This window comes from Canis lupus, chromosome 9, assembly GCF_003254725.2.
Source record: "Canis lupus dingo isolate Sandy chromosome 9, ASM325472v2, whole genome shotgun sequence".
Taxonomy (NCBI): domain Eukaryota; kingdom Metazoa; phylum Chordata; class Mammalia; order Carnivora; family Canidae; genus Canis; species Canis lupus.
Window position 1 is genome coordinate 8,148,278 of NC_064251.1, and position 23,252 is coordinate 8,171,529.

The 23,252-nt window shown below is 51.5% G+C and overlaps 1 protein-coding gene and 2 long non-coding RNA genes across 3 annotated transcripts in view; 1 reads left to right on the plus strand and 2 right to left on the minus strand.

The window, feature by feature from the left end:
- Positions 1-23,252, plus strand: part of LOC112672734 (translation initiation factor IF-2-like) — a 176,358-nt gene that overhangs the window by 42,136 nt on the left and 110,970 nt on the right. Inside the window, exon 2 of the mRNA XM_049113761.1 lies at positions 18,085-18,251. Coding sequence (XP_048969718.1) covers positions 18,085-18,251 — 167 coding nt within the window. The remainder of the gene's footprint in view (positions 1-18,084; positions 18,252-23,252) is intronic.
- Positions 975-6,451, minus strand: LOC125755712 (uncharacterized). The gene is made up of 2 exons (XR_007412822.1): positions 3,734-6,451; positions 975-2,460 (listed from the first exon to the last, which is right to left on the minus strand). It is a non-coding gene; the product is annotated as an uncharacterized LOC125755712 (long non-coding RNA).
- LOC125755713 (uncharacterized) lies at positions 10,476-16,292 on the minus strand. Its single transcript, XR_007412826.1, has 2 exons — positions 12,355-16,292; positions 10,476-11,589 (listed from the first exon to the last, which is right to left on the minus strand). It is a non-coding gene; the product is annotated as an uncharacterized LOC125755713 (long non-coding RNA).

Genomic DNA, 23,252 nt, shown 5'->3' on the forward strand with positions numbered 1-23,252 from the left:
CGTGGTGAAGGCCCGACTTGCCCCGTTTCGACTTGCAAAGCGAGCTGCCCCCACTTAACTCAGCAGCTCTTAGAGCCCCCGGAGCGGGGTGACCAGGCCTCCGGGCTTTGAGCTTGCCTCGCAGAACCTCCGGGGTCTGGTGTGTAGCCACAGCTTCTCCAGGCTGCCCGGGTCTGGGGACTGAGGGGCGGGGCTCAGGGGTCACGGATTCAGGCCCTTGTCCCTTTGGAAGATCCTGGGCAGAGGCAGGAGGCCCATGTGTGCGTGCCTGTGCATGCATGCGTGCGTGTGTGTGTGTGTGTGTGTGTGTGTCGCAGGGGGTGTCGGGCTGCTTGTCCCAGGTCGGGCTTCCTCTCCCAGGCGGGGGCAGCAGCAAGGCTGCCCGAGCTGACCGGCCTGTGTGCCCCACCTAGAGCAGCAGCAAAGCGCAGGGGCAGGAAAAGGCTGGAGCTGGCACCCCTTGGTTCCCTGCTTTGAGGGCAGCGGGGCACTTAGCTCCAGGAGAAGTGAAATTTCATTTTGTCTTCTCTCTCTCTCTTTTCTTTTTCTTTCTTTCTTTTTGTTTTCCCCCTGCTCCTACTCCTCTATGCCACCCTGCCTGGCTGCCCCTGGAGGCACGATGGGTCCTGTGGTTTCTCAGGACGCAGGGAAGAAACCGCAGGGGACAGGGATAGAGGAAACAGAGCACTGTGGTCATCAGAGCTGTGATAGCCCGGATGACACTGAGGTCCTCTGTGCCTGCAGTGGCCCTGGAGCAGGACAGGGTGATGGGGGTGGTGGGGGCACAGCATCCCGTAGCCACACTGACCAGAACTCACACCCCAGCTTGGCCCATCTCTAGCTTTGTGTTCCGGGGGCAGGGAGAAATCCCACAACCCTCTTGGCTTTGGTTTTCTTATCTAGAAAGTCCAGAAACATCGACCAATCCATAGGTTTGATGTGAGGACAGCTGAAGTAATGGAGAGCGCTTTCTTTTTTTTTTTTTCAAAGATTTTATTTATTTATGCATGAGAGACCCAGAGAGAGAGGCAGAGACACAGGCAGAGGGAGATGCAGGCTCCATGCAGGGAGCCCGATGCAGGACTCGATCCCAGGACCCTGGGATCATATCCTGAGCTGAAGGCAGACGCTCAACCACTGAGCCACCTGGGCGCCCCTGGAGAATCCCTTCTTAAAAGCTGGTAGTTAAAAAAAAAAAAAAAAAAAAAAAGCTGGTAGTTACCAGATGCTTCCCATGAGCCACATGCTATGTTAATCCTCACAAGACCCCAACAACGTACATGTTATCATGGTCCCTGTGGTGGGGACCTGACACCCAGACAGGCCATTGTCGCTGTGCCCACAGTCCCCCAGATGCCAGGCCCTGGAGCCTCCGAGCTCGACCCTGACACCTTTTGCCTGGTGGCTGTGCCCCCCCTCCTGCCGCCTCCCCAACACCACTCTCCTCTAATGCCCCTTCCCCGTGTGCTCCGGCGTGGCAGGCAGCCAGTCAGATGGCGGCTCATCCCACCCCTTGCCAAGGACCTCGGGTTTGGAGCTTTGCGGGTTTCTTCCTCCAGAAGTCATGGGATCCACTTCCTGTTTCTGAAACTCCACAAGAAACCACCCTGGAGCTTTGAATAAAGAAAGGAGCAGCGTATTCGGTAGTGGATATGCACGTTTGTGGTCATAAGACATGAAAAACGTCTCCGCCGTATCTCGTTTCCACTAAGGAAGAGCAAACCTTTGAGGATGCGTGTGTGTGTGTGTGTGTGTGTGTGTGTGAACATGCACTTGAGTAGGTGGGGAATCCTCAGCCCTGCAGGTGGAAAGAGCACCGGAGCCAGATGGTGTGACCCAAGGCATCAGGTAGGGGCGATGCTGGGAGACGGAGCATCACTCCAGAAGGCAGGCAGGGGTGGGGTGGGGGAGCGCAGGGGGCAGGTGGGGAGAAGCAGGGCGGCAGAGCAAGCCTTCCAGGGCAGGATGAAAGGCCTGGGGTGCCTTCTGGGGCTCCCCTGCCTACGTGCCTCTTGTGTCCTTGCTGCTGTGGTTTTCTTATCCAGTAAGTCCAGAAACATCGACCCTTCAGACCCTTCAAAGAAGAAAAGGTCCTTTCATTTGACTCTCAGGGGCTGGCCCCCCAGGGCAGTGCCTGCGGTGACACCTGAGTGCCAGTGGGTATCACTTGAAGCAGTGTCTCTGGTGGAGGGAGCATGCGTGCCTTCAGGCCCAGCCGTGGCAAGGATGACGGTGGCGATGAAGGGCTGCTGCCCGCTGGAAGGCAAGAGAGAAGGCAGGCACATGGCAAACGTGGGGACCCGACTCGGCCAGGGTGACGTTATTTACTTTCTGCTGGGCCAGGTGTCTTTGGGGAGGGACTTTCTGATAGACCCGGTGAGAGAGCTGTTTCCTTTCTAGAGCTGGCCACCGGACTGTGCTTTTCTCCCTAGGACTTGCTGTCTGAGGGGTCTCTCCATCCTGTGTGACAAAGCGTGGGAGAGAGCTCAGTTTTAGGGCACACGCACGTGTGCACACACACACCCACACGGGTTGTTAACACAATTCATCTCCAGTTGAGATGGGAGGCGGCCACAGCCTGTGAGAGCCACAGGTGGCAGATGGAGATGGCCCCTTGCATACCCCCAGGTCCCACCCTGAAAACCCACGTCGGGGTTGGAGGGGGTCCCCACATTCCCCTGATGTTCCCACAGGTGACTCTGCTCAGTGGGGACCATCACCTCTTTCATCCTTACGATGCTGGTGGCTGGCCTGAGGACTTACCGCCAGGTTGGAGTTCCTGGCCTTTCTTTTAGCTCTAAAAATGACCCCCCCACCGGTGCTAATTTGGGGAGGCATGAGGGAAGTGGTCCTGGGGGGATGTTGGCATTTCCTATCGCTCTTGGGTGGTGAGGCTGAGGCTGCTGTTGTGTCAGCAGGAGCCTCTCGCGGGCCTTTCCCGGAGACCCCTGGGCACCCCTGACACACACATCAGCAGGTGTGTGTCAGTGATGCAGGGTATTCCAGTAATGCTGCGTGTGATGCCCAGAACGGTACTTCATAGAAACAGTGAGAGGCTGCCCTCCTGGGGCTTAGAGTCAAACACTCATGTAAATCCCATAAGCAATAGCTTGTGTTTATTGCCCGTGTGCTGTGCCCAGATGGTGTTTTGCATGGGTTCTCCTGAGACCTTTCACAATTCCGGGCGGATGGCTAGGTATCATTGACATGGTGGGAATGCAGAAGCATATTCAGAGAAGTTAAGCAACTGGCCTGAGGTCACACAGCTTGTTTCGGGCAGAACTGAGAACCTGATTCTCATCTATCTGTCTGCCTCTCCAGAGAGAAAGTGCCCTTCCTGCTCAGCGCCAGGTGACACTGGGGGCCAGAGCCAGGGGTCTACCCCCCCCCCCACCGGAAGGGCTCATATGCTCAACTTGACCCCCTTGAGAGCCTGCTGCAGCTAGAAATGCCCCGTGGGACTGACACCGCAGCCCACTGCCCTGCTCCCCGGGGATGCTGAGGTAGGGGGAAGTGTCAGCTAGCCCTCTGGGCAATGATGACAGAGGAGCATGTGGTTGTCTTCTGAGATCTGATCTTTGCTGTCTGGCAGTTGTTCAGAAACCAGCCGGACAGCTACGTGCTGTGGTCAGACCCCTCTGGGGTTTCTGCTTCCCCATGGGATCTGCAAGCCGGAAGGTGTCTAAGACACAACCCACTGACCTGCCTCGTGGTGACAGCCATGTGCACATACCTGAGTCCATTCATCCCTGGATGTCGCAAGCAGGAAGAGTTCGCTGCCTTCCTCCCCGCCTGCTGCCTCGGGTCCCGGGGGCTGACTTCACCTGCCCGGGGTTCTCCTGCTTGTGGAGCCTCTCTTCTCCTCGGAGCGAGGGACGGAGAAGCCAAGATGACCTTGCTTGGGCTTCGGACTCAAGCCTCGGGTGAATACACGTGGGCCTGCACCCCGGCCTGCCTCTCCCCGAGCTCCTTCAGCCTTCACGTAGTAGAGGTCACCTTCTGCAGACTGCAAGTAAGCGCGAGTGGAAGGCAGAGCAGTTGTTTGCGGGGCGAGCTAGCTTGTCAGCGGAGCCTCTGCTTGAGCAACTCGTGGCCCAGCACCACCCCGCAGACTGCCCCGGGGCGGGGGTGCAGGTCTGACACTTGTAAACATCCGCACCTGGAATGAGTTTGGATACCTGTTTTGTGTTTGAGAAAGAAAACCTCTTATCCGCAGATCTCCACGAGAGGAATTTATTCATTTGTTAATTTATTCAACAAATATTTGTTGGGCCTGCACTATCGGCCTGGCAGGTGCTGTGTGCCCGGGCTACAAAGATGCATGCAGATACGTGCCCTCCAGGGCAGGGCTCAGATAGTCGGTAGGCAGACCTGTGGGCCAGAAAGTGGTGTGTGGTCAGTGGCTGGGGAGGGAAGTATGGGGCTCCTGGGGGTCCGCCCGGCCATGTGGGACGCGGTCAGCGGGAAGACGCGGCCAGGGAGTTTCGTTCAATGGGCTCTAAAGGACGAGAGTGTTCCACGAGTGTTGGATGGAGGAACTGAGTAGGGGAAGGGCATTCCAGGCAGAGGGAACAGCGTGTGCAGAGGCCCCGGGGCTTAGAAGAGAGGTTAAGGGATAGTGAGTGGAATAATAGGAACGCCCGAGCTTCAGCTTTGGGGACGAGAACACGCAATAGTGCAGGTAAAGTGCAGAGCGCAGTCCTAGGAAGTAATGCTCTAAAGAAAGGTCTGCTTTTACCATCTTTCTGCTATTAAAATAACATCATCCCTTCCCTCTTCACCACTTGTCTGAGGTTTTTTTTTTTTTTTTTTGAAGATTTTTAATTTATTTATTCATGAGAGGCACACAGAGAGAGGCAGAGACATAGGCAGAGGGAGAAGCAGGCTCCTCGAAGGGAACCCAACGCGGGACTCGATCCCAGGACCCTGGGATCATGACCTGAGCCAAAGGCAGACGCTCAGCCACTGAGCCATCCCGTCAGAGTTTTTCTTCCTTCGTTTTGGACCCCTAACGTACTTTTTTGTGATAACACGAGAAACGTTATGATGACCGTTGTCAAAGGAGAACCTGACATCAGTACTGTTTTCGTGACACTTCGGATGTATTTTGAACATGTTCACGGAGTGTGTTGTTTTGGACGGACGTGACAGGTCCCCTTTCGAGAGCGATGGTGATAAAGTGTGGCTGGGATCCGAGTTTTGGAGACGTGGCATTATTACGGATGACCGGCGGGCTTGGACGCAAGAAAGAAATGTGTTTTTAAATTGCTTCTCACGCCTTCTGTGCTCTCACGCACACTGAGTTAGGCTAATAACCTCTCAGAAAGCGTTCCTACGTATCTCAGGGTTGGGAGGGCGGTGGGGGGGGCTTTATCTGGGGGGTGCTGAGGTCGAGGGACAGGCCAGAGTGGGTGGATCCGACGGGAGCTTGAAATTGAGACACACAGCCAAGGTACAGAAGACCATCTCTTCCTTTAAATGATTTTCAATTTTTTTTTTTTTTTTGATTTTCAAATTTTAACATCGAAAGCCTCCTGGGAGATTTTTAGACACGGACAGGCAGGGATCGTCTCAGGATGTCTAGCGACTTGGCCCGGACATTTCTTTGCAGCCTTGGCTGTTTCTTTGCAGCCTTGGCTATTTCTTGGAAGTCACCTTTATTGATTCTCAGAATTCCTGGGAATTCTGCAACCTATTCCCCCGTGAAATGTCACATTTCACAGTATACCCATTGTGTGTTTCCAGTGCCCTCTTGTCCCAAACCCCAGCCCCGCCTGAGAAGTTGCAAAGGGCGCTTCCTTCCTGACCTCCCCTCTCTATTAAATTAATTAATTAAAAGGCAGGGACCCTCGTAGCCAGAGAACATTCTCCTTTTCTTTCAGCTGACTCCTGCCACTCAACAAAAATCTTCCCACCGTTTGGGTGACTTATGGGCCGCAACCGGCAACATTGTTTCAGGCTTGGTTCTTAACATCTTGGGGCTCCAGATTAGCTCCAGCAAAGAGACTTTGTCTGTCTGTCTGTCTGTTTGTTCATAAAGTGCCTGTGTGGGTGGAAGGGAGAGGACCTCCCTTTTCTCTTGAAAGGAGCGAGATGGAAATGCAAGGAACAGGATGGCCAGGGAGTCCACCTCCTGCAAGATAATCAAAATGAAAGAAAGAAACAAATGCATTGACAGAGAATTACTTTGAAGCATCAGGATTTGGGCCAATGGGGGAGTCGTGTTTTCCAGTACAAAGAATAACCTCATGTGCGTCCTCCCTCCGCTTGGTGTATCTCTTCTGCTGCCTCTTGGTCCACAGCAGAAAAAAAAATATTAGGGAATATTTTCTCTGTCCCCCAGCCCCCCTGTGAGATGATCTAAACACCGAGTCTCACTGGGTCCCTCGGTGGGCCGTGCAGACCCAGCATTTCCCAAATAGCAGAGGGACAAGAGACGAGGGGCGGGAGGTTCGTCCTGCCAGGGTCGGGCAGCTTCGGGCATGTTTCAGAGGCCACCTGTTACTCTCTTCGCTGTCCTTCCATTTTCCAAATTATCAGGTTAAGTAAGAGCAAAGCGAAAGATGCCTGGGTGGCTCAGCGGTTGAGCATCTGCCTTTGGCCCAGGGTGTGATCCCGGAGTCCCGGGATCAAGTCCCGCGTCGGGATCCTCGCAGGGAGCCTGCGTCTCCCTCTGCCCGAGTCTCTGCCTCTCTCTCTCTCTGTGTCTCTCATGAATAAATAAATAAAATCTTAATAATAAAAAAGAGCAAAGGAGGAAGCACGCTGGAGTGTGTGCACATCCACTACCGTGGGTGGCTCTGAGAGTTGATGAAGTTGACTCGGTATTTATTTTAAGATTGTTTCTAGAATGGAAAGTGCGCGGGTTGATAGCTTCTTGTTTTGCAGAAACCATGAATGGACTTATCTTTAACGGTGCCTATCTACACACGAATCTTGCTGCTCCTGGTGTGTGTGTGTGTACACCTGAGCCCATGCTTCCTGGCTGGCATATCTGTGTGCAAACATGTGCGAGACTATAAATAAAAGCCAAATGAATGCCTTTGACTAAAACGTGAGGGCTACTCTTTCTATTTTATGCAGTAAATGAGGCTCGCAAATCCCCTTAGGAGACCAAGCCTGGGGGGAACAGCAGCTCTGGGAAGGGGCTGGCAGAGGGTGCGGGGGGTCCCAGGGCCTCTGTTTACCTGTGGGTGTCTTTTCCTTGTATGGACTTGAAGGATGACTCCTCCTTTGATGCTCCAAGGTAACAGGGTATGAGCCTCAAACACAGACTGGTCGTTCTGCCATGCATCTTCCTAGGGATGACACCTGTAGGTTTCTTTCTTTCTTTCTTTTTTTTTTTTTTAATTCATTCGTGTGTGTGTGTGTGTGTGTGAGAGAGAGAGAGAGAGAGAGAGAAAGAGAGAGAGAGAGAGGCAGAGACACAGGCAGAGGGAGAAGCAGGCTCCACGCAGGGAACCCGACGTGGGACTCAATCCCGGGTCTTCAGGATCAGACTCTGGGCCGAAGGTGGTGCTAAACCACTCAGCCAACTGGACTGCCCCACCTGTAGGTTTCTGAGGCCACCAGAAGGGTTGGAGGGGCTGCGCTGTTGGAGGGGCTGCGCTGGGGACTGGCCTTTGTGAGCAGCTGTAGTAATTAGAGTGAGCATTGTTTGAGCACCTGTGGTGTACTGAGCCCTGGGCTCAGAAGCGTTATCTCACTGAGCACCCAGAGGACCCTGGGAGGTAGGTCAGATTGTCCCCAGTTTACAAGCAGAGACAGGCCCTCCAGGAGGGCCACCACGTGGAAGCAGCATCCCCCAGATGGAAGCAAGGCCGGGATAATAGTCCGGGGTGGCACAGTGCAAAGCCTGCATGCATCTGGAGTCTTTTCCCTTCCTTCAGAAACGTCAATGCCCATTGAATGAATGAAATATTACGTAAGTCAGAGAAGTCGAAACACTCTCTCCAAGTGTACAATCTAGACATTAGCTGTGCACCTTTAGGCAAGGTATTTAGCTTCTCTGTCTCTGTCTCTTCACTTGTACGATGGGCAGATTATAGTTAGCACACACACTTATGAGGATTAATGGGGTAATGATCACGAAGCACTCGGGACAGGGGTGCTGGGTGGGGTGCTGTTAGGGGGATGATGGCCACGGTTACCAGGAGGTGCGGTGGGTGATGAGCTGAGGATGGCATGCGGGAGGTGAGAGCAGACAGGAGCACCAGCTGATGGGTGGCTGGTGTGCACCAGGTCGGGCTTCCAAGAAGGGAGGATGACACAGGTGAGCCACAGGGGCAGGGACAACACGTGGGGGGTGACAGGAGGGAGATGGGCCCTGCCAGAGAGATCCAGGCCGCGCACGACCTCTAAGAGAGTTGTTACACCAGAGATGGGATGAACCCAAGAGGGACGCTGCTTCCCTAGCTGTCTGGGAGAATGCCAGGCAAAGAGAGTGCATGACACTTTGCTGGGGCGGGAGGGCTGTGGGGTGGGGGTGGGGAGGCAGGGGTGGGGTGGGAGGGGGAAGAGGCTCCAGATCAGTGGCTCTGAGCTGAAGACACATCAAATAAATGGAAGCTATTGGGTTTGTGAGGGAGCGGCCTGGGAGTTGAGACCGCGGAGGGAAAGGTGAGGCGAGCTCTGCAGGATCTCAGATCCAGGACCCCTGGGCAGCGCAGTACTGTGTTTCCTTTCTGTGGGTGCAGGTGTGTTCTATAGGTGGGTATGGAGTTGAGGGGGACAAGGAGTGGGGGACACCTCCCAGGTTAGGTAGATGGACTGCAAGGGCTACTTAGAAGCAAGATGACATCGGGAAAGTGGGCAAAGGTAGTTGGTGGAGTGCCGGGCGTGAGAGGGGGGCCTGTGAGTTCAGGCAAGATGAAAGGTGATCACAGAGGGAGCTGGATCCGTCTCAGGGAGACCTCTGTGTCTACACCCCAGAGCCAGCCTTCTGGCTTCCTTTGACTCAAGTCGTGGTCCTGGGGTCCTGGGATCGAGTCCCGCATCGGGCTCCCCATCTTCCCAGGGCCCATCCCTTTCTGCGGAGATGCTTATGGAGCCAACTCTGAACCCCAGTCCCTGGAGCCGGACTCTGGGTCTGAATCAGACACGTGCTTGTACTGAGCCAAGCGCTGAGCGTGACCCACACCAGGATGGTCACTACATAAAATGAAAGCATTCCATTTCCCGGAAGGAACGTTAGCAAGACCACCGGGCACACAGAAGAGGAACGTACATGAGACCAAGACAACAGTTTCCTGGTTGTGTGGCGGGGGGATGAGTGGTGGTGATGGAGGTGGAGAAAGGGAGTCTGGAACCTTGCTCACACTTCCGACGGTTGTACGGGGCTGAGAAATGCGGCAGGCAGCCAAGTGTCCTGATTTCAGGAAATACGATGGTTCTTTTTGGTGTGCTTCTGGATGGTAAGAAGCCTCAGGTGCATTTGCATCCCCAGTTGTGCAGATGGGTGAACTAGTTTTCCACCATGTGGGCATCTGCAGTAGCTGCTGGCGTGTTGCTTGGGTGAAGGCTGGAGCTTTCCTTTTTTTTTGGGGGTGGGGGTTGGTAAGGCTGGAGCTTTCATAGACAAAGATGGCCCCAGGCTAAGAGTACAGCTGTCACACCAGAGTTTGGGTTCAAAAATGGCCCACAAAGGGTAGAAACCATGGGCTGAAACCAGCAAAGACGCAACTCCGCAATGTTAGGTCCTACACAATTGTATAAGGGAGAAGGAGTGATTCTTTGGAAGTCAGTCATATGATTAATATATCAAGCTGATATTTTTATCAAGCATCAAGAGAGTCAACAGTGTCCAGATAATGAAAAGTGTAGTCAAACAATTCTGGGCCACACAGAGCTCTAAGGGTAGTTGGTTATTTCAGGGTCCTATAAATTGAAGTGTGTATTAGGAGGAGGGTGGCCAGCTCAGGGAGGGGGGGCGTGATAAATCATACTGCGAAAGAAAGAGTTGTCATATCGCGGTCATCTGATATATCTTATGTGTTGAATGAGTGAATCATCTAAATGAGACAATACGTATGGATTTTGTTACCTGAAAGGTTGCCATGTTGGGAAGAGAATGTGTATGCCACGTCCTCCTATGACGCAAGAAGAGAACCACCTTTGTTACAGTTCTTGAGTGACAGATTTCAGCACGAATTAGGGGAGAGTTTGGTGAGAATCTCTAGTTCCTTTTGTCATGTGCTTCCATCTACTGCCTTGCAAAACCCATCCAAACAGGAAATAAGCTGCTTGACTACGGTCTCGATTAACTTTCCTTCGTCCAGGTGACCTGTTGGTAGAGCCAGCTTGGATAACAGGAGTGTGGGGCTCAGGGGAGGGGAGGTAGGAGCTTGGGAGAATGCATTAACTGTTGATTGGAACCTTTTCTAACAAACGGCTTGGCTCTCGTTGGGTGTGAAATAAACCTGTGGGGCTTAAAAAAAAAAATCTGTGTGTGTGGAAAAAAAAAAGAAATAAAAATCTCTGTGCGTAGACCTCTTATTAAAGAATACCGCATATAAAATAAACAAATATGAAATGTAGAGCTTAATGAGTTTTTACATACGCATGCCTCCACGTAACGACCATCCAAATCAAGATACAGACTATTTCCAGCAATCTGGAAGGTGCTGTCTTGCCAATCCCTCCCCACTTCCCACAGATAAACATTTCGTGGTTAATTGTAGTGTTCTGTTGTGGAAAGGAAGGCTCTCACGCTCACAGCTAGATGGTCAGCAGATGAGCCCGGCCAACAAAGAGAGAAGCATTGGCTTCTTGTGGAGATGTGTCTAAAAGGAAATTAAAATGGAGCTACATTTTGAGGTCGCATGAATCTTGGTGGATCCCAGGACCTTTCTTTGGCTGAGATATTTAGACACTGTTTTAAGAAAACTGTTTTGCTCGTGTGTAGACTTTTATCTGGCTGGGTTTCTATCCGGATGGTTTTCCTTTCTACTTATCTGACAAACCATAAATTTTATTTCCTTTAAGGGCAAAACCAACCCTTGCGTGCGTTCATGGCCCAGGTTTTAAGAGCCGGCCGCCCTTCCGATCCTGTATCTCTGGTTAAACACATTTTTCTTTTGCTTGGATCCACTTGGCAGACCATGGGGGCCGACGATCTGTAGTCCTCTGCGGAGAACTCCTGCCCACCCTGTGGGACAAGAGGAAGCCCCATTCCAGCTCATTCCACTCTGGTTGCCACGTCTCTCCGGCTGGAAGCCTTCCTCCTGGACACCGGAGTGCTTTACCTGACCTCTGTCGCTTGTCCTCGCTTGTTTTGTTCTCCTTTCTTGGTTTTTAATTGATTTTCCTCTGGCTCCTTTAAAGAGCGGCAGGTAGTTGGACTTGGGACCATTCATGTGCCACCATCGCTGTTGAGCTTCATGGGTCCGTTTGTGTCCAGCTCTGCAGCCTGCTTTCTGGTGAGCTGCAGGTGATCAGTTGACGAAATGAGAGAAGTGTCAGGATGCCGGGAGGGGGTTAGTGCCCCGCGTGTTATCTCCTTGTCTCGTGTTTGTGATGTTAGAGACGCGGGGGGTATAAGCACCAAGACTTGGAATTGGCGTCTTTTGAAGGACTTTCCTGCTTCTTGCCCTATCGGGAATAAGGTGGTTGAAAAATGTAGCTTTCTCTTTGAGCTTAGAGGATTCTTTCTTTCACTATTTATTTACCTAGAGTTGTGGTAACATACTTAATATAAAATGAACCATTTTAACCCTTTTTATGTGTACCATTTGGTGTCATTAAGGACGTTCACGTTGTTGTGCAAACATTACCACCATCCCCCCACAAAACTTTTACCATCTTGCAAAACTGAAACTCTGTCCCTGTTAAAGAGTAGCTCTCCATTCCCAGTGCCCCGTCAACCACCATTCCACTGTGTTTCTCTATGATTTGACTATTCTAAGTGCCTCATTTAAATGGAATCAGACAATATTTGCCCTTTTGTGACTAACTTATTTCCCCAAGCGTAACGTCCTCAGGGTTTACCCACATTGCAGCATGTGTTAGAATTCCCTTCCTTTTCAGGGCTGAATAATGTTCCCTTATGGACATTTTTGTATTTATTTATTTAAGATTTATTTATTTATTTATGAGAAACACAGAGAGGAGAGAGAGGCAGAGACACAGGCAGAGGGAGAAGCAGGCTTCATGCAGGGAGCCCGACCTGGGACTCGACCCCGGGTCTCCAGGATCACGTCCTGGGCCGAAGGCGGCGCTAAACTGCTGAGCCACCCAGGCTGCCCGCGACAGACCATATTTAGAACCTAGTTTTTAATGCAAGGACATCACAGACCCAATCTTCTTATTCTCACATGTCTGGAGCACCTACTGCATTCTTGACTACACGCCTGTTACCTTGTTGGGGGGCTTCCAGGTGTGGCTTCTGTGTTTCAGATGGAGAAGCAGAAGCATGTATGGGTGAAGCTGAGCTCTTTGGGGGGAAACAACCCCTCAAACTCCTCATTTCCCACGTTTGTTTGCACAGAATGCTTTGAGGTATGGTCTAATACTTCTCTTCTTTTGGCAAGCCACCTTTCCTAGATTTATAGAAATATGACTAGGATTGTTTTCGTGGGCTTCAAAGCACAAACAATGATGTGTCTTAGGTGTAGGCTATTGGCAAGGCTGGTGGCATGTGGGGTCATTGTCCCCTAAATAAATATTGTCTGGAAACTTTTAATGTGATGTTTAAGATATATATCCATATATAGATATAGATAGATTTTTTTTTTTTAGAGAGAGACTAAAGCACTATTTTAAGGGAATTGAAAATACAAAAGAAAGAAATTGAACAAGCCAAAAGCCAGGCCCAGTTCTTCTGTTAATTCATTTTAAGACTCTAGAGAGGCTCTTCATTGTATTCCCTAGTTTTCTCCTTGGTCACATGGGAAGAATATTCCTACCCTCCTCCCATGTCATAGAGGTCTTCATAGGGAAGGATGGTTCAAAGCCCGTAAACCCTTTTTTTCCCCCAGAGATTTTATTTACTTACTTGAGAGACAGTGAGAGAGCAAGCAGGGAGCCCGACATGTGGCTTGATCCCAGGACCCTGAGATCATGACTTGAGCCCAGGGCAGATGCTTAACGGACTGAGCCACCCAGTTGTCCCTGAGCCCAGAAACCTTTTAAACAGGATTTCCTGTCAGTTCAAATGGAACTCCCAGCCCATCTTCAGCCCCTTGATCTGTACAAGGAAATGCGTGCTCGGGTCACGTGCACTAATCCACCTCCTGGTCTTCCCTGAAAGGCTTACCTTCCAAATCCATTCCTCTCTTCATCAAATAATCATCAATGGGTTCCTTTTTCTAGGCAATGCATTAGCATCCCAGTGAGAGAGAGGTGAACAAAATTTCAGATTAAGTGTATGTTGATCAAACTTTGCTGAGGAAAAAAGGAGGATTCTGTGAAATCATACCTCCAGATTATTTTCATGCTCAGAGGCCAATTTGCACTATGCAGCCTCCCCTTCTTTCCCTTTCCCTCCACCAAAAAGCAAGAAAGAAAGAAGCCGTTTTGACTCTTAGCACCTCTTTGTCCTCTCCCTTTTTGAGAAAAAATATATTTTAAAGATTTTGTTTATTTATTCATGAGAGACACAGGCAGAGGGAGAAGCAGGCTCCCTGCAGGGAGCCTGATGTGGGATTTGATCCTGGGACTTCAGGATCACACCCTGGGCTGAAGGCAGGCTCCAAACTGCTGAGCCCCCCGGGGATCCCTAAAAAAAAAAAATTATTGATTGATTCGTGAGAGACACAGAGAGAGAGAGAGAGAGGTGGAGACATAGGCAGAGGGAGAAGCAGGGTCCCCGTGGGGACCCTGATGTGGGATTCGATCCCAGGACCTCGGCATCATGACCTGAGCTGAAAGCAGACACTCAACCACTGAGCCACCAGGTGTCCCTCTTTGTCTCTTTTGGATGAGTGTCCAGTGCAATCTTGATGCTCACAGATATTATCACTTCAAGACCTGGATGTAAACAATCTTTCTGTGCTTCTGTAGTTTTCTCTATCAAAGGAGAATATCAACAGGTTATAGATACTCAGGGCTTGGTGGTTGATCAACAGGTTATAGATACTTGGGTGGGGGCAGGGGGGACACCGGTGACATGGGGCAGATGGCTTTTGGTAGATCTTTGGTGCAGGGGTCCCTGCTCTCTGACAAAAAGAGACTATCTGAACCCAGACATTCCAAGTTCTTTTGGCAAATGGCACCTTCCCCTTGGGACTAAAGCGGTGACAGCCACAGCTAGTTCCCAGACCACCCGTCCCAGACTAGGTAAAGCTCACATGATCAATAGGTAGAGGGAGTCTTAAAGGTGCACTTTTCTGAATAGGGATACTGATTGCACCCTGAAAATAAGAGTTGGGGCAGAGATTCATGTGAAGGAACCCTTTTGTGGGATGATTTCTTGGCCCATAAGAGACAAACCTCATTGAGGTGCTGCTCAAAGTCATGCAAGAAGGCAAAATGAGTGACGGGTAACCTGGAAAGTGCTGGATGCACCTTGGGGAGACCTGCCTCTCCATCCTGGGGCCTCTGTTTCCCCATTGATGAAATGCAAGAGGTTGACCAGATGCCCCTATGGTTCTTTGGTGTCTGATCCCCGCACCATGGTTCTGGCAGTGTTTTCCAGCTCAACTCTTGGCCATACCACCTCCGGCCTGTAGCACGGTCTCTGGTACACGCCTTTGGGACCTGTTTGAAAGAGAGTGTTGAATACACAACCCTGAAGACTCTAACGAACCCTTCTAGGTAACACTTACTTCATTGCACTTTTAAAAATGAAAAAGAAAGAACACACTGCTTAGCAGACTCATGGTAATCAGGGCTGACAGATGTCACTCCGAATTTTATTATTTAAAGCCACAATGATTTTCCAAATAACCTGAAAATATATAATCCAACCTCAAAATAGTGTCCTGTAACACAGGCCAGGGAACCCTGTAGGAAATGAAGTCAGAATTTTGGCACCCATGATGTGGTGGTTCAGTGGCTTTGAACACTTTCACGTCCTCCCAGGAACAGAGCACATGGAGTCCTATCAAGTTGCTCGGCGTGGATGCCAAGCGCTCAGAGCGCAGAGAGTGTCTTAGGTGTCTCACTCTGGTACCTAAGCCAAGGTGACACCTCTTCTAGTGCCCATGAGGAGCTTTCTCCCCATTCTATGAGAATAGGGGTGAATATAGAACAACCTTAACATGTTTAAAAAAAAAAAAAAAGCACCTTTTAGCCTGTTAGTTATTCTACTGTATTCGGCATCTGGGCAGGTGGGTGGTACCGGCAGTTGTAACAGGGAACTAAAATGTATGGAGTAGGGGCCCCTGGGTGGCTCAGTGGCTGAGTGTCTGCCTTTGGATCAGGGCGTGATCCTGGAGACCTGGGATCGAGTCCCACGTCGGGCTGCCTGCAGGGAGCCTGCTTCTCCCTCTGCCTCTGTCTCTGCCTCTCTCTCTACGTCTCTCACGAATCAATAAATAAAATCTTTAAAAAAAAATGTATCAAGTACCTACTGTGATCTCGGCAGTGTGCTTCATGTAACCCTTGTGTTGTTTATTGATTCCTCGTAGTTATTTAATGATGTATTAAACATTACTAATATTTGCATTAACTACATTAACACAGGATTGATGATAAAGTAATGCATTCGTTACATGGCTTTGTGGGAAACTACTGTCCCATTCGACAGATGAGGAAATCGAGGCCCAGGGAGGTTAGGGAACTTACCCCATGGATTACAGCGAGGAGATAAGGAGGCGCAGGGGCCTTTGAAGGCTGGGGGGGGGGGGCGGGCGGTATTTGGGGTTTGGGAGCCGGCCTGAGTTTCAGTGCTGGCTGGGGCCCTGGGACAGTGGGTGGGACCAGGGAGCTGTCTTTCGAGGACCAGGAGACTGCAGAACTGGTCTGGTTTGAAGTGGGAGGGAGGACAGGCATCTGGGCCCCGTCGCCTGCGCCCCGCCCTTCCACGGAGGCGTCAGAAGCCAGGCCCTCTGCCCCCGGTGGCAGCCCCTGCAGCACATCCCGCTGGATGCTATCTCTCCAGATTGATCTCCAGGAAGCATCTCCCGTGGCTTCCGAGCTGGGGCGGGGGGAGGCCCAGCATCTGACTGGCCGTTATTTGGTTTTCTCTGACTAGATCTTTGTTTCACTGAAGCCCTTGGTTGCTGAGGCTCCCGTGCCTCGGCTTAATCGCTGCCGCATGGAGCGCTAGCCTGGTTAAGTAAACACCGTTGGAATATTACCTGTCTGTTAACCTGTCAAAATTGCTTTACAGCCCCCTTTTATCTCCCCCCCCTGGAATTTCCCCTGGAGTGGCCTGCTTGCTCTCTGGCTCCTTTGCTCGCTGCCCCTCCACCCTGCAAAGCCTCCCCACCCCCCGAAGTCATTAAATATTGTCGGAGTTCCGCCACTTACCGCTGCCCGGTTTGCCCGGTGCGGGTAGATTGCTGTTGACTCTGTGATGCAGACCGAGGACACCGGGCCCCCAGCCCCGAGCAGGGAGCCAGGATGCCCGCCGGGTGGGCCCCAGCCTGGGGGAGACTGCCCGGTCCCCCACGTTGCCTCCCAGCCGAGCCAGCCCTCTGCTTGGCGGCCTGACACCCCTCCTCCTCCGCTCTCCGTCCGCCCCAGCCTCTCCTTGAGCCCCGAGTTTATACCTTTGAGGGGCTTCGGGGAACATCCAGGTCTGAGTCTCCTCCAGGCCAATCCCCGGCCCCCATGGTTTGGTCTCCCGCTGTGGTGAATAAATTCAAGGATCCTTTGGAGAGTCACTTGTTGTTGATGATGTTACGGGAAAATACGTAGAACGTGAAATGTATCGTTGTAGTCATTTTGAAGCGCACAGCTCAGTGGCATCAGGTGCATTTGCTCACAGAGTTGTGCAACCCTCACCACCATCTAGTTCCAGAACTTGTGGAACCCACCCCACCCCTTTCCCCAGAAGGAAACCCCGTACCCGTTAGGTAGTAATTCTCCATGCCTCCCTCCCACCAGGAGCCCCTGGCTACTGCTCATCTCCTTTCCCGTTGCTGTTGCAGGTTTCATGGAAAGAGGGTCACACAATCCGTGGCCTTTTGTGGCTGGCTCCTTCCCCTAGCCTGAGGTTCTCGAGGTCCTGGAGATTGACTTTTGTCTTCTGCTCAGGGTGGGAGGACTGCCTCAAGGGACAGTGGGACAGTTGCTGGGAAACCTCTGGGTCCTGTTCGTGGCCGCCTCGAGCCTCTGATCTCTCCATCCCGGGGCCTTCCCACCAGAGCTGTTCGCTGTCTACTTGGGGGGGCCGTTGGGACTTTTAGTGAGGCCACGGGGCCTTCCCTCCCTGTGTGGCTGGGCCGAGGCGAGTCCGGAGCTCACCCAGGGCATGGAGAAGACTGTGCAAACGGGGACCTCTCTCGAGCAGCCTCCATCCTCGCGATCCCAGCCAAGTGCTACTCTCTTTTCATCCTCTGGATCAGGAATCCGATGGGTCCTGGGACCAGTTCCCTCTCGGGGCAGTGAGCGCAGGACGTTGCACGGAAGAGCCCCAGCTTTTTCATCAGTCAGGGGAACGACGTTAGGGGTGTGGGCTTCAGCGTCAGCCGGGCATGTGTGTCTTCCCTATGTCATCTCTTAGCCGCATGAGCTCAGTTTTTCCACCTGTAAAATAGGGATGACAATGCCTTTCCTTTGGGGCTATGATGATTACATGGTGATTGCATGCGGCACTGGCCATAAATCACTTTACACCGAGTGTAGTGCTTGACATTTAGGACATGTACAGTAATTGGTTATTGTTAATAAAATCCAGGATAAATTAATCAGTACCCCACCCCACATCAACCTCTGCCATTCTAGACTTCTGGCGGCTTCTAGAAAGTGCACAGGGCTTTGGGGCAGCACTTAATTGGGTGCGTTTGTCGGTTTTCAGGATTCTGAAAAGCTCTAAACTCGGGTCATGGCTTGGCCTGTGACAAGGAGAAAACCTTGCTCCTATTCAAGTCAGCAACAAAACAAAATGTCCCCATTTTTTTTTTTTCTCTCGCTTCACCGTTTTTGGAATTCCTCCATTCTAAGGCCATTCCCGACTCATTCGTGTTTCCATTCCAGTAGGCTGACCCCTGGGACGTTGGTGACATGGCGCTCATTAATCACACGTGACACGGAGGGCCTGCGGAAAGTGTGGGAGAGTCGAGATGCTGCCCGAGCGCCCGGTCCCTCACATGGCAGCCTGACACGGGGCCAGTGGAATCCTGTGAAGTTTCTTGAACACCTACTAGGTGACTGTGCGAGGCAGGCTGCGGGGATGTCGGCGGGCGCATTGGTGGTTCTGTTTCTTGGCTGTTGTGAAACCTCTTGGTTTGGTCCCACGTCTGTGAATCATTTGCCCTCAGCCTGTGTGTGTGTCTTGTGATAGGAGCAGAGGGCGTGGATGCTCCTTGCACGGCACCTGATTCTTGGCTGGCGCTCCGTGGGCCTTTCAGGAGACCTGAGCAGAAATAGGTCAGGGTTCTAGCTGCAGGCTCCTCAGAAGGCCTTCTTGGGAGCTTTTGATTTTTCATTCACATTTCAATCAAGCAAAGAGGTGCTTGATTTCCTTCTTATTTTCTCCCTAATTGTATGTGTATGTGTGTTCATTTTTTTCTCTGGGAAGGATGAACCTGTAGACCTTTTGTTTTCTTTTTTTTTATTTTATTATTTAATTAGTTATTATTTATTTATTTATTCTGTAGACCTTTTCTAAACTCAGGTTTATATCAATAAACTCAGATTTATTGAGATCTAATTGACGTCACCTCTCTTTGCTGTTCAGTGGATTTTCTATTTTTTTTAATCTTTTACTTTATTTATTCATGAGAGACACAAAGAGAGCCAGAAACATAGGCAGAAGGAGAAGCAGGTACCATGCAAGGAGCCCAATGCGGGACTCGATCCCAGGACCCTGGGATCACACCTTGAGCCAAAGGCAGACGTTCAACTACTGAGCCACCCAGGTGCCCCTGGATTTTCATTTTTTAAAAATTTTTATTTATTTATGATAGTCACACAGAGAGAGAGAGAGAGAGAGAGAAGCAGAGACACAGGCAGAGGGAGAAGCAGGCTCCATGCACCGGGAGCCCGACCTGGGATTCGATCCCGGGTCTCCAGGATCGCGCCCTGGGCCAAAGGCAGGCGCTAAACCGCTGTGCCACCCAGGGATCCCTGGATTTTCATTTTTAATGCAAATCGCCTTTCCTAAAATATCCCTGAGATCTGGTTGGGAGCACCGTGACTCGTGTACGCATGCAGATTTGCACAACTGGGAGGGTAGTGCTTGATGCCCAGCCCGTGGGATGAAATTATTTCAGATCTAATTAGAGAGTGGTCCTGGGGAGACTGATAAAGACCGGCGAAGGGAATTTCTGTCTTGGGGGAGAAATGAGCTACAATTGCTGGGCGTTTGCCCTGGCATCTTAAGGAAGATAGTAAGCGGAGAGCTGAGCTGGAGGACGTAACGTGTATGTCAGCAGGTTGGGTTCAGGTAGACTTGCCACGGCTTCCTGAGGCTGACCCTGGCTGTGAGTGCTTACCTGGAGGCCCCGAAACTACTCACATCAGGGATCCATGAAATGGGAAGGACAGGCCTGGGGCTCAGGCCATCACAACATCTTGTCTTCGAGAGACTGGACCTCATTTTCTTCATTAGCTCTAAAAGGAGCTTCCTGGGCCGTTGGGTTCTGGGCAGAGGCTGTGTCTTCTTCTCCCCGTGTCTGAGCCCTCTAGGCGCTGTGCTGTGGGGGTGTGAGCCCCAGTGACCCCCAGTGCCTTCCAGTTCACCGGCTCGGTGATAACGTTCCAGTGGATTTCGTGTTGTGTTGCTTGGAAACGGGTGGAAAGAGGCCAGTCGCCATCTGAGCGGGGCTCCTGAACTTTCTGGGGCCACCTTTGTGCTAGGCTCCCTACCCTCGCTTTGCTGGTTCCTTCCCCGGCCCTGCCTCTTGAGGAGAAAACAAGCAGAACTCCATCCACGCTCAGATGAGCTGCCTTAAACAAGAGGGGCCCAGAAGCGGAGACCCCCGTCTGCCTTTCCCAGCGGCTGCCTGCCTTCCCTTCTGGGGCCGAGGCAGGCGATTGTCTTGCCTTCAAGCCATCAAGAGACCACAGCCAGCCTTTGAATGTCCACTTGGGGAGCGTGACTGGGGCTGCAATATGCCTGTCAAACTGAAGGGAGGGTGCTTTAGAAGGCTCCAGAGAATGGCTTTGTCTCCTCGCAGCAGCTCGTGGGCTTGCAGCCATATCCTGGCTGAGCGATAGTGGCTCCAGCTTCTCCGGGGCCAGGGCTGAGTCACCATGAATCCCCCACAGCGTTGGCAGTGGCTGCTTAAAGAGACCCCGCCTAGAGTAGCAGCAGCACTCTGGGGTTTCTCTGGAATCAAGCAGGATGAGGGAAGGGAGAGGGTCCGAGTGTATCAGAATCTTCCAGCATAAATGAATGATCCCGGAGCCCCCGCAGTCAGCCTTTCTGCCATGTGGTGGACCCCAGCTCCTGCCTAGGCTGGGCACAGGTGGAGTCAGGCCCTCTGAGCATGGGTGGCCCAGTTCACCTCTGTCTTGAGACAGGCGTGGGGGGCTTAGCTGTGATCTTCGCACCAGCTCTTTGCTGTAGCCCAGAGGCTCGGGTGGCCAATCCAGGGGTGCCGTGCCTTTCCCTTCTGTCTCCCTCACTGCCCACCTCTGGGTAGGCCCAGTGAGGAGGGCTGATGAGAGGGACCCCAGAGTTAGATCACTCCTCTTGTCTTCTGGAAGGGTCGAGAGGCAGGGACAGACTGAGAGTCAGCCTTGGGATTAGGACCCCTGCCCCCAACTTCACTTTCTTCCTTGTTCCCCTCCGCCTGGATGCGGGGAGCACTGAACACTGCTGCCACTTGATGGCTTCTGGCTGCCCCTGTATTTCCTCTCCTGAAGGGGCCTGTGTTCCACATTGCCATCTGATCTTTCTGCGCTGGCATATGGGAAGTGGCGCATCTTCCTCGAGGCCAGGCAGGGCGAGGGTGGTGGGGAGCAGTGGAACCTGAGAGTAGGTGAAGGGAGACAGGGGTGGGTGTTCTGGAAGCCCGTGTCCATATATATAACTCCACACATTCCTGTGATTGATCTGGCTTGGAAAGTCAACCGTACACTGGATGGAACAACCAGACCAAGTTCTGAGGTCCTGAAGACGTTCTAGAGTCCCTACAGACGTTTGCTTTAAAGGCAAGGGCATACAGACTTGGAGGGATTATAGGTGATATGAAAGCAACTTTAAAGCATCTTTAAAGGAGGAAGGGCCCTGCTGACCTTGGATTACACCCCCCCACCCCCCCCCCCCCCCCCCAGCCGGCTTCTCTGACCTGGTGACTTGGGGCAGGAGGGGACCTCTGAGGTCCTCCACCCCCTTCCTTCCAGCCGGCACTCCCTGGCCAACTCTGTGGGCTTCAGCATGCCACCTACTGAGGCTGGAATCAAAACCCTGAGAGAAGGAGTCATGTGGTTTTGTTTATCCTGTGACACAGCCCCCGGGGTGGCATTCTGAATCCAGGCTGCCCGAGCTGGAGTCCTGGCTAAAGCCTCTGTAATCCAGTCTCTAGAGGGACTTAGAGTGAGTTCTCTGCTCTCCCCCATTCCCTCCCGCTCCCGCCCTCCGCAACCCCCGCTCCCCCCAATGCCACACCAGAGCTGACTTTGAGTCACCTCTGTAGGGTTTGTCTTTTATGCTGGAGTTGTATGTAGCACAGTAACACCCTGGTTATTCCTAAATGTCAGGCCTAATTTGCTGCAAGTTTTATTTGATTCCAGCAGCATGTTTTATTTACAGTACGAAGGTCTGTCCATGGATCCTCCCTCTTTACAGTTTGTGCTTGCAGAGCATGCATAACTCTTTACAATTAAAAGAAAACAAACACACACAACACTGAGGGGTATTGCTTACAGCTCAGGGCCCTGGTTAATGTGCGGTCACTTCACAAACTCCAGCTCCGTGATAAGGCACACGTACGTACACCCAGGCAGTTAGAAATCCAAGGTCTGATCTTGTCGTGGCTTGGGTTTTAATGTAAGGTTGATAGGTTGAGTCACCTAATGTCAGAGATTTCCAAATTGGCCGGACAAGTCTCCCTTAGCAGTAACGTGCTGGCTTCATTTGCCCTGGAAGACACACTCTGGATAATGGGGCCTTGGCTTTGAAGGCTTAGGTCTCTGTGCGCTTCCCTGCTCCTATTGAATTACTATAGTATTTTATCAGCTAACAAGGGAAAGTGTCCTCTTCATCTTAAAGCCTGTTTTTTTTTTTTTTTTTTCTCCTTCCTTGCAACCAGATCCCACCTCACCTCCCTAACAGCCAGGGGACCCTGTAATGAAAGGGTGGGTGGGAGGGGGTGGTTTCTTCTGGGCAGCTCCTACATCCCTTTAACCAATTAGATTTTTCTCTTCCCTGGGAAGATCCTTCTGTAGTTTCTGGGCAGAATTCAAAAGCGAAATGGGTTTTAGCAGCCACACAACCAGACCACAGAGGCCCCAGGGAGCTGACAAGCGGGAGACCTTGGGCATTGTTCTCGGGGAAATGAACTGGCATCCTTTGCCGCAAAGACTTGATCCCTCCTGACCTGAAGGTGTGGCCTTGAGCAGAGCGACAAGATTGCAAACATTGGGGGGAAGAAAGTATCTCATGTTGCAGCCCCTTTTCCTCCCAGAATATTCTGAACTTCCTGTCGTTTAGAATCAGTTGCGTTGAGGCGAAGAAGCTCTGAGTTGAAAGCAGCGTTTCCCCCTTTAAGAGGTTGTGTTGTGTATTAATTCAAGCTGAGCTTGGCATGGAAGAGCATTCCCTCTGACCAGTAGCTTGTTTTTTCTTTTTCTTTCTTTCTTTTTTTTTTTTCTTTTTTTGCAGGCCAGGATGGCACTTAAGAATTCCCCAGCATGGGGTCTGGCTCCGTTTCTCTAAACCTTCCCTGCCACCCTCTTTTCCAGGCTTCTCAAATATATAACATTTTACAGTGCAAAGCATGAGGACAAAGTGTTTTTGCATCAAAGAACAGGAGTCTCAAAATAAAATATGGGCTTCTTTTGGAAAGGGAGACGATGGCTCCAGTTAGCATGCTGGGCAGGTTCCTGGTCCGGCTCACTGAGAGCCCAGCCAGGCGCTAGATATGCAGGCCATTTTGCAATCTCCACCCCTCCCCCTATTTCTTGCACCATTAAAAAAATAAAAATAAAAATAAAATACAAGGCATACAGCTTTGCTGACTACCAAATCCTTTTGTCCT